The following is a 15,920-nucleotide window of genomic DNA, read 5'->3' on the forward strand; positions in this document are numbered from 1 at the left end:
GTTTTGTGAATGAAACTGACAAGAATGAGCAGCTGCTGAAGATGGTGAACAAAAGGGGAAAGTTAGCCAGTATTCATGGTTTCTAACTTAATGGTCAGGAAAGATCAATGGTATAAAAGCAGGGCACATAAAAGATGAACCAAGTGTATGGGGAAAGATAACAAATTTGATTTTTGATATTCAGAGATTCTATCCACTAGAACGCAAGGGTAGACGGGAGAGGGAAACACAGAAGATGGAAAAGGTATCGGGCAGGTTATTAAAAGTGGTAAGATGTACCTCATAGATAGAAATGAAGTGATACAGGGGTACATTTTCCTCTGATTAAGGAAGAATACAACAGAGTAGAAAGAACAGGGAAAGAATCTAAGGGAGAGGGAAAGAATTAGAAATTAAACAGGGTGGTACTGACCTTCTCAATGAAGGAAGTAAGAAAAGCAAATGTATTGATGAGGGATGAATAAAAGCATTAATCAGCAGTCCTGAGGGCCCAGAAGAACCTGGACAGCATGAATGAACACTGGTTAGTGGTTTCTGATTAGAAACTGTTTAACTGATGACACGTTTAAGAAAACTGTCCTGCAACAGGCATGGGTCACGCTCTCACTTGCTCTCTTTCTGCCACCATCTTAGTTCCACGTTCCCCGCACAAAATGCCTGGTGAAGCCACAGAAACCGTCCCTGCTACAGAGCAGGAGTTGCCACAGTCCCAGGGTGAGACAGGGTCTCGAACAGAATCTGATAGTGATGAATCAGTACCAGAGCTTGAGGAACAGGATTCTACACAGGCAACCACACAACAAGCCCAGCTGGCAGCAGCAGCTGAAATCAATGAAGAACCAGTCAGTAAAGCAAAACAGAGCCAGAGTGAAAAGAAGGCACAGAAGGATATGTCCAAACTGGATCTTCGACAGGTTACAGGGGTTACTACAGTCACTATCTGGAAATCTAAGAATATCCTTTTTGTCATCACAAAACCAGAAGTATACAAGAGCCTAGCTTCAGATACCTAAATAGTTTGGGGGGAAGCCAAGATAGAGGATTTATCTCAGCAAGCACAGTTAGCAGCTGCTGAGAAATTCAAAGTTCAAGGTGAAGCTGTCTCAAACATTCAAGAAAACACACAGACTCCAACTGTACAAGAGGAGAGTGAAGAGGAAGAGACTGATGAAACAGGTGCGGAAGTTAAGGACACAGAATTGGTCATGTCACAAGCAAATGTGTCAAGAGCAAAGGCAGTCCGAGCCCTGAAGAACAACAGTAATGATACTGTAAATGCTATTACGAAATTAACAATGTTACCATCTGAAAAGAGGGCCTTTTTTGGTGTTTCAAAAGAGTAACTGCAGCTGGGTTAGAAATCTGTACTGTTTTTATCATTAATAAAGTTATGGCTTCTTGTTGGATGAAAAAAAAAAATCTGTCAAACTGATATTAACAACATGTCACTTAGCATCTGGTAAAACTAATAAGTGGTCTTCCATCAAGTAAGACACTAAAATCTCTTTAGAGTAGGTAGCTACAGTCCTACTGTTAAATATACCAATCTTTCAGAATCAAAGCATCTGGTAAATTTAATCACTTTAATAAACTACATATGACACAGAACAAACAATAATTTGCCAATAAAACTGGCACAACAATAACTACAAACCCAACAGGCAGCCAAGAAGGGCTTACTGGAGGAAATATTCTCAATATAAATTGTATGCCTAAGAGAAATATACTAAACAGTAAATTTAATTTTTTCTTATGAAATCATCACATACATTTATTTTGTTAATACTGTACTATACAGGTCCTCGATAACTCTTTCTAAACAGAAATCTTAAATATGAGCTGCATTTCTTAAATCAATGTTGACAGAATATCAAACCCATAGGATGTTAACAGCCATACACATACACATACACATACACACAGACGCACAAGTATTCTGCAGGCAATACATTTGGACAAAACTGGATTAAATTGCAGTAAAGCAAGTTTCTATTCATCCAGGGCCTTTCAGAGCTTTTAATATACTAATGTGCAGCTGAGCTCCATCTGGGAGACATTTCCAAACTTATTTGACACTTTTTAAAGGCAGGCCTATTAGTGGCTTCTAGAATTGTGTCCACAATATATACCACAATTTTGATAAATACTAATGAGAGAAATTTTTAATTAGATTTTTTAACAATAAGATTTTAAAGCTGGGGAAATAATCTTTAATTCATATCTATGATGGATCCAAAATATTCCAGTATAATAAGCTTTACATTCACCCCAAAAATCACAACATCCAAAACAGAGCCAGTAAATGTACAATTAAGTGACAGTAAGTAAATATTTGATTAAGAGACCGATAAAATTTGACTATAAGGACTGACTCTAGCAAGGTAACTCAATGTAAAGAATGAGGTAAAAGAATAAATGCACTATAGGTAGTATTGTTCTCTCTTTTAAGAAAATGCAAATCATAGAGTATTCACAAATTAATAATGATGCCTAATAAATTAGAGTTCAATAAATTCTACTCTTAAACATCTACTTTTTTGATAAATCAAAACCCCGTACTTATAGTGGGGTGAGGACACAGAAAAAAAACAGTACTGTTAGTTCCAAGTTCCAAAAAACGTTATTCCAAGATATTTTTGAACCCAAGCGATTTTTTTTAACATATGTAAAAGTTTATAAATATAAGAAATACCAAATACATATATATACTTACCATTGTATCAGAATTAAGAATTTGTCTCATAAATTCCAAAAATGAAGATGCAAGTTCACCCGTGTCTTTACTAAATGTGCTGACCACTCGTTTCAGTAAACTATGCAGAGCATTACTGTTTTTCCTTAAAGAACTGTAAATAAAGAAAATAGGCAATTTCTTAAAATTTGAGCATATAAATCTAGTATAAGAAATGAACTATCTCAGGACTTCCCTGGTGGTACAGTGGTTAAGAATCCACCTGCCAGTGCAGGGAATGCGGGTTTGAGCCTTGGTCTGGGAAGATCCCACATGCCGTCGAGCAGCTGAGCCCGTGTGCCACAACTACTGAGTCTGCACTCTAGAGTCCGTGACCCACAACTACTGAGCCCGTGTGCCACAACTACTGAAGCCCACACACCTAGGGCCCATGCTCTGCAACAAGAGAAGCCACTACAATGAGAAGCTCGTGCACTGCAACAAAGAGTAGCCACCACTTGCCGCAACTAGAGAAAGTCCGCGCACAGCAACAAAGACCCAACGCAGCCAAAAATAAACAATAAATAAATTAATTAATTTAAAAAAATGAACTATATCAGTTCAGACAGCCTAAAATTTAGTAAAATTAAAATTTTACATTTCAAAAAACGTAAAAAAGTACTTTGGTGTTCCTGTCACACAAACCATTTAACAAAGCATTTTTTATAGTTGATATCTCCTTTTAAAGATAATCTTCAAAAACACTGAAAGAAAAAATTTTCCCCCAATAATAACGCTATAAAACTTAGCAAAATAAACTTGCAGGTTCCCTTTTTTACACTTTTTATAACCTGAGGATTTCTCTAACGTGAGGTTATAGCTGTCTCAAAAGCCTGACCAGAAAGCCTGACTTATGTAACTACAAAGAATGATTAACTTTATGACATTGTAATCTGACAGAAAGAAATTAAGGGTACAGAGTAGGCATCAGCAAACTGTTTATGTAAAGAGCCTGATGATAAATATTCTAGGCTTTATGGGGTTATACATAACTCAATCTGTTTCTCTCTATACAAAACATCTGTCTCAGTCACAACTACTCAACTGCTGATACAGTGGGAAAGCAGCTGCAGACAACACATAAATACTGGCTATGTTCCAAGACAGGCTGGATTTGGCCTCTGGCCCACAATTTACCAAACCCTAATATAAAGAGATTTCAGCATAAGAAACAATCACGATATGTATTCAAAATCATGACAATATACAGCCCTGCTAAAATTATCCTATGCATTTACACAGTTCATAGTTTATCAAAAGAAAATTTCAAGATTTGGGTAAAGCAATACAAAAGAGAGAAAGAAGACTCGTGCTCTTGAGAACTTTATAAAATAATGAAATGGACAAGGCACAACGAACAGGAATGATATTAAATACAGAGATAATACAATTAATGGAAAAAGCAAAGGTTCAAAATTGGACTATACCAATTACTAGCCTCTACTTATAACCTTAAGAAAGTGAACCTTACTTAGACGGTCTATCAAAAACTGGGGTCCACTACACACCTTTCAGAATGTCTACAATAAAAAAAAAACCTAGCAATACCAAAATCTGGCATTTTGCTGGTAAACTTGTAGAGAAGTTGTCTATAAAAGGGTAGCACACTGGACTGCTGGGGTGATGGAGATAGCTCTGCATGGAAATGAGATGCTAGACACATGACTCTACTCATTTGTCAAAATCCACAGAACCGTGTATTATAAAACATGGGTGAGGTTACAAAGAAAGGGGGAAAGCTAGAATCAACCTTCTGATATTGTATTAGAATCAAAGTAGCTGTATGGACTCATTTTAAAAAATACATACATACAGGGACTTCCCTGGTGGTCCAGTGGCTAAGATTCCATGCTCCCAATGCAGGGGGCCCAGGTTCGATCCCTGGTCAGGGAACTAGATCCCACACACCACAAATAAGAGTTCACATGCCACAACTAAAGACCCTGAATCCCGCAACTAGACTCCACATGCCTCAACTAAAAGATTCCACATGCCGCAACTAAAGATCCCACAACTAAAGATGCTGCAACTAAGATCCAGCGCAGGCAGGCAGGCAGAAAGACAGACAGACAGACAGATAGATAGATAAATGGAAAGATATTTTTTTAAGTACATACATAAAATAAGTAGATGAAAAAATAAACGTAGATTTGTGTATATGCATGATTTAGGACACATATATCTCCCAGCTCTAGCCAATAAGAAGAACCAAAATCAGTAACATAAGTTAACAACAAAATAAACAACAATAGTGTTCAATTACTATACAAGAAAAAAAAGTCCATGAATCCATATTGATATACCCAAATAAGTAAATAAATGAGGGAAAAGTGATGAATTCTTTCTTACAGAAGGACAATTAAATGAGAAAGGAATGAGAAAAATAGGAAATCACTATTAGAACACCACAGTAATAACTGCCACATGCCAAGATTCACGGATGGATAGTAAAATGAGTGGATGAAAGTTCTAAGTAGAAACAGGACATTTACATAGTCTCAAAGTATATTCTTCAAAATGTTTAGTACTTAAAAACGGAAAATTAGTAAGTTTGCTGTGCAGAATCCTGGCAGACAGCACCTCAGTCAAGTGACCGAGGTTAATATCATCACTAATACATTATGTATTTCCTGATATCATGTACTCAGAAAGGTACATTGCCTCTGTAGTATCCTTCTCAATAAAGCATAATCTCAATCTAATTATGAGAAAACATAAGACAAAATTAAATTGAGGGACATTCTACAAATGCTCTCCAAAAATGTCAAGGTCATGAAAAATGAGGATACAGGAGACAAAGGATACATTAAAACTAAAAGCAAGGTAGGATCCTATCTTGGATCCTGAAACAGAAAAAGAACATTACTAGAAAAACTGGTAAAACTTAAATAAATTCTGTATTTTAGTTAATAGTATTATGCCAAGCTTAGTTTCTTAGTTTTGGTAAATATTCAATGGCTATATAAGACATCAACACAAGGGTAAGTTGGATGAAGGGTATATCTGAACTCTGTACTATTATTTTTGTAATTCTTCTTAAAGTCTAAAATTATCTCAAAATTTTTTTTTCTTGAGTGGGGCCTGCTTCAGGACTAGATGAAAAGTATATAGTGATCTGTTTATTTAAAAAGCCAGATCATACTACACCTCTGCTCAAAACCTTACAATGGCCCTTATAAACAAACCTAGAGGCCCTTGATGATCTGCCCTCCCCATACCCACCCATTACTTCTCTGACCCTAGGCCCTATCATTTTTCTCCTTGCTTACTCACTTTAGGAGCAACCACCATGGCCTCAAGGCTTTTTCTCAGACAAGTTAGGAATGCTATTTGCAATGGCTCTCCCCCAGGATATTAAAGTTTCACTCACCTCCCTCAGTTCTTTGATCAAGGGCTACCTTCTCTGTGAGGGCTTCCCTGATCACCTCCCCATACTTCATTTAAACGACAACTCTCACCCTCACTTTGGCACTCACTATCCCTCTGCCCTACTTTATGTTTTTCTGTAACATACTATGTATTTTATTTACATGTTTAGCATCTGTCTACCTCTAATAGAATGAAAGCATCAAGAAGACAGGGATTTTTTTTTTTTATTAATTAAATCCCCAGCACCTAGAACAGTGTCTGGCCCAGAGAAGAGGGCATTCAATAAATATTTGTGGACAAAATGACTTGTATTCCTTCATAATGTCTACTATGAACCAGGTTTCTAGCTGCTGGTGGGAGTACAGTCAAGCAAATAGTCCCTGTCCTTGTGCAGCTTATATTCTAGTGAGGGAGACAACCAAATAAGCAATAAGTCTATATAATGTAATGTCAAACAGTATAAATACAGTGAAAAATATAAAGGGGAATAAGGAATGGGGACACAAAGGATAGGCTATTTTAGACAGACATTTAGACAGGAAATATATTGATACAGATACCTGAGTGAAGTGAGGAAATAAGTCCGATAAGAATCTAGGGGAAAAGCATTTAGGAAAAAAAAAAGTCTGGAGGTAGGAATGAGCCTGACAGGGAGCAAAACTGAGGATAAAAGAGCTATGAGATAAGTCAAAGAGATAAGCAAGGGTCAGACTGTATAAAGGCTTAAAGATCATTATAGAGTTTGAATTTTATTTGCAGTGCAACAGGAAGCCACCAGAAGGATTTAAGCAAAACAGTGACACGTATCTTGTTTTAAGTTTAAAAAGATCAGTCTGAGTGCTAAGAAAATGTATTTTAGGGGGACAATAGTTGAAGTAAGAAGAGAAGATTGGAGGCTACTGCAATGGGTCATGAAAGAAAAGAGTGGACTGGATAGGGGTGGTAACTATGGAGTTGGAGAAGGGTCATCAGATTCAGGAGGTATTCTGGAAACATAATGAACTGGACTTACTGATGGACTGGATGTAGGGAGTGAGGAAAAGAGAAGAATCAAGAATCTTGAAGTTTAACATTTACCAGGACAAGCAGGACAGAAACATGTTTGAAGCAAGAATATCAAGAGCTCTGCTTTAGTTCAGTTTGGATGCCCATTAGATAGCCAAGTAGAGATGTCAAACAGATACATGGGTTACTTGGAGCTTAGCAGAAAGATCAGAGCTAAAGAAAGAAAAGGGAATAGGTTATGATGACTTACATGAATCTAGCAGAGCCAACGACATCACATATCGTGCTATGGCAGAGGTATGCAAAGGGTATTTGTGAAAGCACCTAACCCAGCTAGGAATGGAGGAATCAAGGAAAGCTTTTTGGTTTTCTTGTATGTGTAATGTATGAGTCTTAAAGGATATAGAGTAAATATCCAGGCAATAGGAAAAAGGACATTCAAGAAGTAAAATTTAAAGACTTTGGTGAAAGACTGGGAGGTGGGGGGTGGGGGAGAACTCGGATGTTCAGCAGTTGCCATCAACTGAGAGAGAATACAGGAGAATAGACAGACTAAGCAGGTGGAAAAGGTAGCAGCCAGCACCAAGCACAGTAGCTGGAACATAAGTTTTCAACCAATGTTATAAGAATTAATGAGAGGTACAAATACATGTTTCCTAATCCTTTCTATCTCGTAATTCTACATACTTCTACAAATTCCAACGAAAACTATGTAGTAGCCACTATCTCCCTAGTGAAGAAAAAGATGAGGGCATGGACAGAGAGACGGGAGCAGAAATTACACTTGAGAGACTGCGCAGCATGAGATTTACATCATTTCAAACAAATTTCATCTCAGCCATTCCTCTAGAGAAAAAACACAGAATCAGCACTTTCAGCTTTAGGGTCCATAATCACACTACCGTCATCTTTGAAGAACTCCAAGTGAATATACCAACAAAACAAATATCTTAGAGCATGAATTAATGACCCTGGAACAATAAGATTTCCTTGTTAAGTATTGCAAGATGCCCATATTAATATGTCTATCTATTCAATTTATATTTTTAATCCTAAAGATTTTATTACTAGCACTTTTCATTGCTAATGAATCTTTTCCATAAACACGAAATTTCTCCACATGAAAGAAATCATACCTTCAACCTTCTACAACAGCTATGAATTAATTAATATGGGGGGATTTAAATACAAGAGTATATTAAATTAGATAAAGCATTACCTTTTTAAATGAAATAATCCATAATCATGCTCTGCAAGAAACATCATTGTTCTGACACATGTCAGTAAACAGCTGTAACTACTCTCAGAGTTGGCTAGCACAGCCAGGAGACAGTCACAGATTGAGGCCATCAATTCTTTGTTTGGTAGAGAATTGGAGAGCTGCTCCAGTTCAGAAATAGAACCTTCAGAAGAGTTTGGCAAAATTAGTGCAATGTCCTGTGAGGGAGGAGGGGAGTTGGGAAAAAACAATTTTTTTAAATGATTGTCACTATCACTTAGCGTTTTTATTTCTGAAATACACAGCAATTAGTAATTATCAAAATACTATGGTTACTGTCATCCCAAACATAGATTCAAACACAGTAAGAACAAAGGAGTTGTTTTGTCCTTCTATAAAGGTTAATACAAGGATACACACCTAAAGAAATAAAGACAAATATGTTGTTTCACAGTATTTTTACTTTATGAGACCAGTGCATTTCCACTTGGCAACTGTGCCTGACTCACAGTATTCTTATTTTAAAAGAACATCTCTCTGAAAAATTTTTCCTTCTGGATTACACTAAGTTGTAATTTCTATCTTCAGATGGTTAGGTTAGTACTTTTGGTACTAAAATATTTTAAATTACTGTATTATTCATTCATTTGAATATACTTAATTTATAAAGAAAGCATCAGAGAAATAAATTTTAATAAATATATCCATATTTGAATTAAAAACAACACAAAAAGAAATGGATGGAGCAAAAAAAACATTTAGGCACAGTCTTCCAATATTTTCCTGTAGTTTTTATATATGTTTAAAATTCAAGTTTTTCAATGTCAGCAAGTTTACCTAAAAATAACTAAAAACTCACACTACTCTTTTTATAGAACTAAAGCAGACATTACAGAAACATTTTTAAGTATATGTTATCGCCTTTAATCAACTCAACACACTGGAAGCAAGTATTCAACTTGGGTTAGAACTATAAAACAAAGCTTGAATAGAACGGAAATATAATAAGGTGAGGCCAGCCAAGAAAGAGGTTTAAGTGATCAGGGCAGCTAGGATGCTAAAGTGTAACTCATCACAGTCATACAACCCAACGTGAATTACATTAACAAACACCAGTTGACTGCACCTTCTGAGGTATAAAGACTTAAAATAAGCCTTTTTACCTGGTCCAAAACTATTTTCTACCAGATCCCCTTTTTGTGAAAACAAGTCACACCAAAAATGTTCCTTCTTGAATGTTAAATGTAACCAAACTGGGTTTTGGTTAGCTAGAAAAAGGTAATCTTCCATGATGGGATCCTATTAAAAATATTCTGCCTGGAAAAATCATATTTGATTGATTTAGATAGTAGGAGCATTCTGACAAGCTAAAATGCCATTAGGCATAGAAATCTCCAAATATCGCAATAACAATGGGCTCTAAAAGTTAAAACAATTCTCATTAATTCATGGAACTATAAACTAGAAGTCAATAATTTAAACAGCAGGAAGAAATACTACTACTTTTAGTCAACGTCTTTATAGATGTTTATAGCACAGTAGTCTGAAACACACTAAAATGTAGTAGCCTGTGACGCCTTCAAAAGTTGTCCAGGGACTTCCCTGGTGGTCCAGTGGTTAAGACTCCATGCTTCCAATGCAGGGGGCGCGGGTTTGCTCCCTGGTCAGGGAACTAAGATCCCACATGCCGTGGGGCACAGCCAAAAAAGATTTTTTTAAAAATTGTCCAAACAAGAAACCATGGTATTAATTCAACCAATCACAAAACTATAATATTCAAGAGTGAATTCGTGTATAATATAATTAGAAGGAAAATGAACATACTAGACATAACCAACCCCAAAGAATACAATGGCATGTAAAGTAAATATCCAAAGACAGTGTCTCATAAAGAAAATGAAAAAAGCTATTCAGAGAAACCTGTGAAGTACAAAGTCAAAGAAAGTTATATAGCATCAAATCATTTTATTGTTGGCTCACTGGTCAAATTTATCTCCCTAAACAACAGTAAGAGTAATGAAACAGATGCGATCTCTTTGTTAACAGCCAAGATTTACATCAAGAGCAGCTTTTAAGAAACACATACACACAAAAAAAATTTATAAAAATAACTATAAATACCTGATCACAGAGAGACTGCAAAATGGATGTGATAAATTCAACACACTGTTGGCGAATAACACTGTCTCCAGGAGACCGCACCAAAGCCAACAGATCCTGGAATATCTCTGCATATCTTTCATCACCTTTAATAGTTCCATTAATTAGATGCAAAATAGCTAATTTACAAGCTTTGTGTGAAGCCAGAGCATCAAGAAGAGCAAGCAACCTGGTGGTTTGGCTAGTATACTGTTTTTCTTTATCTTCTGAAGTGCTGAAATAAAATCAACACATTTAGTGAACAAAATTCTTGATTTTAAGGCATTACTTAATAATTTGTTTTTCAACACATATCAACTTACACAAATCTTATATAAAACATTTCATTCCTTGGGTATGACAACTTCTCTGGCATTTTACAATTACTATAAAATTTTGTAAATTCAGGTTGTTAATAATGTATTTTCTTAAATCAGAGTACTTCATAGCTCACCTTTCAAACACCCCAATCTTGAAACACGTCAAGATATCTTGCACATGAAATAATGACATAAAGTTTCCTAATTAAAATTAATCTTTATTCATGTGTCTGTGTGTCTGTATAGATGTATATGTGTATATTTATATGTACACATATTACCTGAGCACACTAAACCCTGGTTTCCAAATTCTAAGTTAAAAAAAATGAATCTGTGTCAAAAATAACTTGAGGAAAAAAATTTTTAATGCAAAATCAAAATACCTTTGCAAGTCTTCTACAATCAAATCCAACACAGTTCTCATAATCAGAAGTGCAGTTGGTGAGGCAAGGTCACACAATTGAACACAAATACGCCGTAACATATGTTGAATGGGCTGGCAGGTTGTGCCAGAGAAAGAGCGAACTATTTCTTGGAGCAACTTTGCTTGAACATGAAGGTGCATGCTCCACAATTTTCGGGTGTTGAGTGCCACTGATATATCATGTGACTCAATAACCTGTTAAAAAAGTATAATGTGTACGTAGATTTTTAAAAATATTTATTTATAGTCACAAAAACTGTTCAGGAAGAACTGTTACGAAAAGAACATCTTTACTGCATGCTTAAAACATTTAATTTTCTGTTATACAATTAAACATGTGCTTGAATTCAATGCATCTAAAAAAATCTTATTGTTCTCAGGTTAGCAGTCAGTAGAGCAGAGTCCATTGGTGAAGCAACCTAGTTAATGGCAAATTCTAACACACGATAAAGGTGGGGGAAAAGGATTTAAAAATAACAAAAGTACAAGTACACATAACAGCATAATAAAATTCACATTAACAAAAATTTATTTAAAATGTTACTCCCATATTTCCTTAATGACCAACTTGCTTCAGTTTTATCTCACCCTCATCCAGTTATTTTATGTCTTTCTTAGGGGAAAGAGATGAGGGTTTGTTTTTTTTTTAAACAAAATCACTGGCTTTTTAAAAAGTGTTATTGCAGTCATTTATAAGATGCATGTTATATGGAAGTGATACCTGAGTTGTTTGCATGGGCAATGGTAGAGGCAGCAGCTCTGAAAGGAGTATGAGTCCAGAAAAAAATCCTTCAGGAACCTTCAAGATCGAAGAAAGAACTTCTTTTAACATTAAAGACCAAGTATTGTTGGCCAGAGTCTCTTCTGAGATTGTGAGCTTTTCATTAACTCCTTGTGTAAAAGTCAGTAATATATCAATGATATCATTCTGAATTTTCTGTTCATCACTATCCAAACGACCTGAGAGAGGGATAGAGCACAGGAGCATGTGTAAAGTCACAAGTGCTGAAGGGACACGCATGTCCTTAAACTCAAAGGATCCACCTCTCAGGAGTTCCGTTAACATAGTTTTAAGAAGAGTAAGTGTGCAGCGAGCCATTGAAATAGTAGTAACTCTGTGAAGGGTAGTCCCCATGTTGACATGGAGTCTCCAAGGCTGAGTCAGAATACTGTTCAATTTTTGCAGCACCCGAATAAAGGTGTCCATTCCTTCAGCAGAAAAAAGCTGAATGACAGCAAGATTCCATTTCAGGTCTTTCTGTTGACCTTTATATAAATAAGGGAGAAAAAAAAAAACTCTAATTACTTACATATTAATCACTGGTTAAGATTTTGAATATTTTATTTAATAAATGATATTTATACTAGGCCTAAAAAATAGTAGTTTTTAAGTACAGTAGCCACATTACCTTCAACAGGAGGTGGTGGACATGCCACATTACAGAGAACACGCAAGGCAGTAGTAAGGCCAACTCCTTCTGGGGTCATCAAGTTATCAATATTCTTCAAAAATAAAAATGAATAGAAAGTTTAATTTCTTGGTACCTATCAGGGCCAGAGAAGTTATTAGTTAAAAATATGAGTTTCAAGTTAAGTACTTACACCATTTTAAACTTCTTAACTAAATTTAAAACATGAATAAGGCTAATGAAGTTTATAAAGGTTATATAATCTTTGGCATATGTTGTACCATATATGACATTTTGAACATAAAATGAGTAATTGCAAACACAAGTATATTAAAAAGTACTGACTAAAACAAAGGCTACATACAGATTATGTATGAAACTCTCTGGATTAAGAATTTAAAATAGCTCCTTTTTGGATACTCTTACTATACATCCTCTTTCCCAAAAAGGAAGAAACGACTGATTTTACAAAGCCCTGTGGGTACTAAAGCTCTTTGAAAATTGAGGAAGCATGATGGAATGTTTTAACACTACATAACATACATTTTGAAAAATGCAGATACCACAAGAATCTAGTTATGATGGCCATTTGGGGCATGGCTAGAGGAAAAAGAAATACAGTTGCCTATGTCCTTAGTACCTGCACACGCTATGCTTCCTGGCAACAAATAGTTGTTTAAGTTGCTTTATTTTTGTAGTTTCCAAGGAGCAGCATATAGATGGTTAAAAAAAACTTAAAAGAAATAGCACTTTAAAATGTTACTAATTCAGCTTCTAAACCTCAGAGGAGAAACCTAAAAATAAGAAAATCCTTTTCCTCATATGTTTCCCACCTTAGGCTATCTTTTCCTCTAATTTCTTCCTTGCTGCCTTTCAATAATTCACAAATTACATAAGGCAGCAGAGAGCCACAGAGTGAAGTTTCAGTCTTAGATCAACTGTCTTTAGTACATCTTAGAATGACAGTCATTTATAATAACCATAATTAATGGGACAAGGATTTACACAAAAATTAAAAACTCTTAATTACAGCATGTATTCAAATTTCTACTACTGAACTTTTTATTGGTTAAGTACTTTAAGTGAAACCATCTGATATTTATTGGATACTTTATATATTCTCCTAACCATGCACAAGTACCCTAAATACCTGACCATCTAAATTTACAGGACACTACTGTACTTCTGCCAAATAAAAGACCGAACATAATGAAAAACTCTAGATATCACTTGAGGTATAAAGAACAGAAGAATATGATGGCATTATAGGAGGAAAAAGTACTCTTAGGGGAGAAGGAGGAAAAATGAGAAGGGAGACAAGTTAGTGAAGAAAAATTTGAAGCAGATAAAACCCAAATAGCTCTTTGTTAGTGGGTCAAAACAGCAACAGATTAGATAATATACATACATTACTTCAATAACACACTGCAGCTCCAAGACCAAGGTGGTTTACACACACAGACACACAGACACATACACAACACATATAGCTCATCTGTTAAATGAAAAAGGAGATAATTCAAGGTCCATTCTGCCCCGCTAGTTTAAAACTTTTTATGCATCTATGGGCACTTTTAGTCCTTCTTCCTATGATACACATTGGATCAGCTAAGGAGCAAAGAAAACATTTCAAACTTCCAAAACTAACAATGCAATGATTTTAATGAATTTTTTCATTATGAATTACTTGAAGTGTATATGCATTTTTCAACTGTAATATTATGAATTATATGATTTTCAACTCTCATTAATTACTTCAATTACAGATTTAACCATCCCAAATTAACAGAACTAGTCCCCATTGCAATTATCTGGAACTGACTCTACCAATTTTCAAGTACAAATTTTGAGGGAAATTCTTTTCCACCAAAGTTTAACTATAATTATATGCTACATTATCATAGCATTTAACTTTAAAACACTTTTGTAAATGTCATCAAAATGGTAGGTGATAATATTCCTATTTGAGAGGGAAAAAAGTAGGACAGAAGCTGGTAATAGAAAGCAATAAGGTTGTGTGCATCTGTGTTCATTATACACACAATTACATAACCATCTATACCCAGTACCAGTCTATACCCACAAGACTAGTAAATCAATCAAGTACACTTAACTGCATTACCTATACAAGTGAGTTAAAACAGTATTACTATATACTACCGCACAGTTCTGTAAAATCAAGGCACTTTTAAGTTTTACTTACCTGTTTAACATATTCAATTAGGTTTGGGATGCAGTTAATCTCAAATCTAAGGTTTTTCAGAGGTTCAAGCCACTTGCCAAGTTCTTAAAAACAAAAACAGTAATTCATAATATAATATTTTAAAACAAAAGCCTTTAAAACAAAGCCTTTAAAACAAGGGAAGTAAAGGTATTCTTTTCCTGAGAAAAACCATGGTTTTAGATTATCAGATCCATGTTCATTTCAATAAACTAAATTTTATACAGGAATGAACTTATGTCTAATTATTTAAACAAGCTTTAAAATGAAATGTAATGTCCTACTATACTGGCTTAGAAATAAAACAACCCAATCCAAAAATGGGCAGGAGACCTAAATAGACATTTCTCCAAAGAAGATACACAGATTGCCAACAAACACATGAAAGGATGCTCAACATCACTAATCATTAGAGAAATGCAAATCAAAACTACAATGAGGTATCACCTCACACCAGTCAGAATGGCCATCATCAAAAAATCTACAAACAATAAACGCTGGAGAGGGTGTGGAGAAAAGGGAATCCTCTTGCACTGTTGGTGGGAATGTAAACTGATACAGCCACTATAGAGAACAGTATGGACGTTCCTTAAAAACCTAAAAACAGAACTACCATATGACCCAGCAATCCCACTACTGGGCATATACCCTGAGAAAACCGTAATTCAAAAAGAGTCATGTACCAAAATGTTCATTGCAGCTCTACTTACAACAGCCAGGATATGGAAGCAACCTAAGTGTCCATCAACAGATGAATGGGTAAAGAAGATGTGGCACGTATATACAATGAATGAATATTACTCAGCCATAAAAAGAAACGAAATTGAGTTATTTGTAGTGAGGTGGATGGACCTACAGTCTGTCATACAGAGTGAAGTAAGTCAGAAAGAGAAAAACAAATACCGTATGCTAACACATATATATGGAATCTAAAAAAAAAAAAATGGTCATGAAGAACCTAGGGGCAAGATGGGAATAAAGACACAGACTTACTAGAGAATGGACTTGATGATACAGGGAGGGGGAAGGGTAAGCTGGGACAAAGTGAGAGAGTGGCATGGACATATATACACTACCAAACGT

General features: G+C 35.4%; 2 protein-coding genes across 3 annotated transcripts in view; one reads left to right on the top strand and one right to left on the bottom strand.

Annotated features, from left to right (window-relative positions):
* Positions 1 to 15,920, bottom strand: part of VIRMA (vir like m6A methyltransferase associated) — a 61,821-nt gene that overhangs the window by 14,213 nt on the left and 31,688 nt on the right. For both annotated transcript variants that reach the window (XM_032609817.1, XM_032609818.1), the window contains exons 11-17: positions 14,820 to 14,902; positions 12,617 to 12,710; positions 11,929 to 12,473; positions 11,167 to 11,402; positions 10,446 to 10,698; positions 8,325 to 8,542; positions 2,714 to 2,846 (exon numbers count right to left, since the gene is read on the bottom strand). In XM_032609817.1, coding sequence (XP_032465708.1) covers positions 2,714 to 2,846; positions 8,325 to 8,542; positions 10,446 to 10,698; positions 11,167 to 11,402; positions 11,929 to 12,473; positions 12,617 to 12,710; positions 14,820 to 14,902 — 1,562 coding nt within the window. The remainder of the gene's footprint in view (positions 1 to 2,713; positions 2,847 to 8,324; positions 8,543 to 10,445; positions 10,699 to 11,166; positions 11,403 to 11,928; positions 12,474 to 12,616; positions 12,711 to 14,819; positions 14,903 to 15,920) is intronic.
* On the top strand, positions 418 to 1,363 carry LOC116742339 (nascent polypeptide-associated complex subunit alpha-like). Its single transcript, XM_032609820.1, is given in 1 exon segment — positions 418 to 1,363. A coding segment is annotated over 1 exon segment (753 nt). The 5' UTR covers positions 418 to 590; the 3' UTR covers positions 1,344 to 1,363.

Source organism: Phocoena sinus, chromosome 17 (genome assembly GCF_008692025.1).
Source record: "Phocoena sinus isolate mPhoSin1 chromosome 17, mPhoSin1.pri, whole genome shotgun sequence".
NCBI classification, from domain to species: domain Eukaryota; kingdom Metazoa; phylum Chordata; class Mammalia; order Artiodactyla; family Phocoenidae; genus Phocoena; species Phocoena sinus.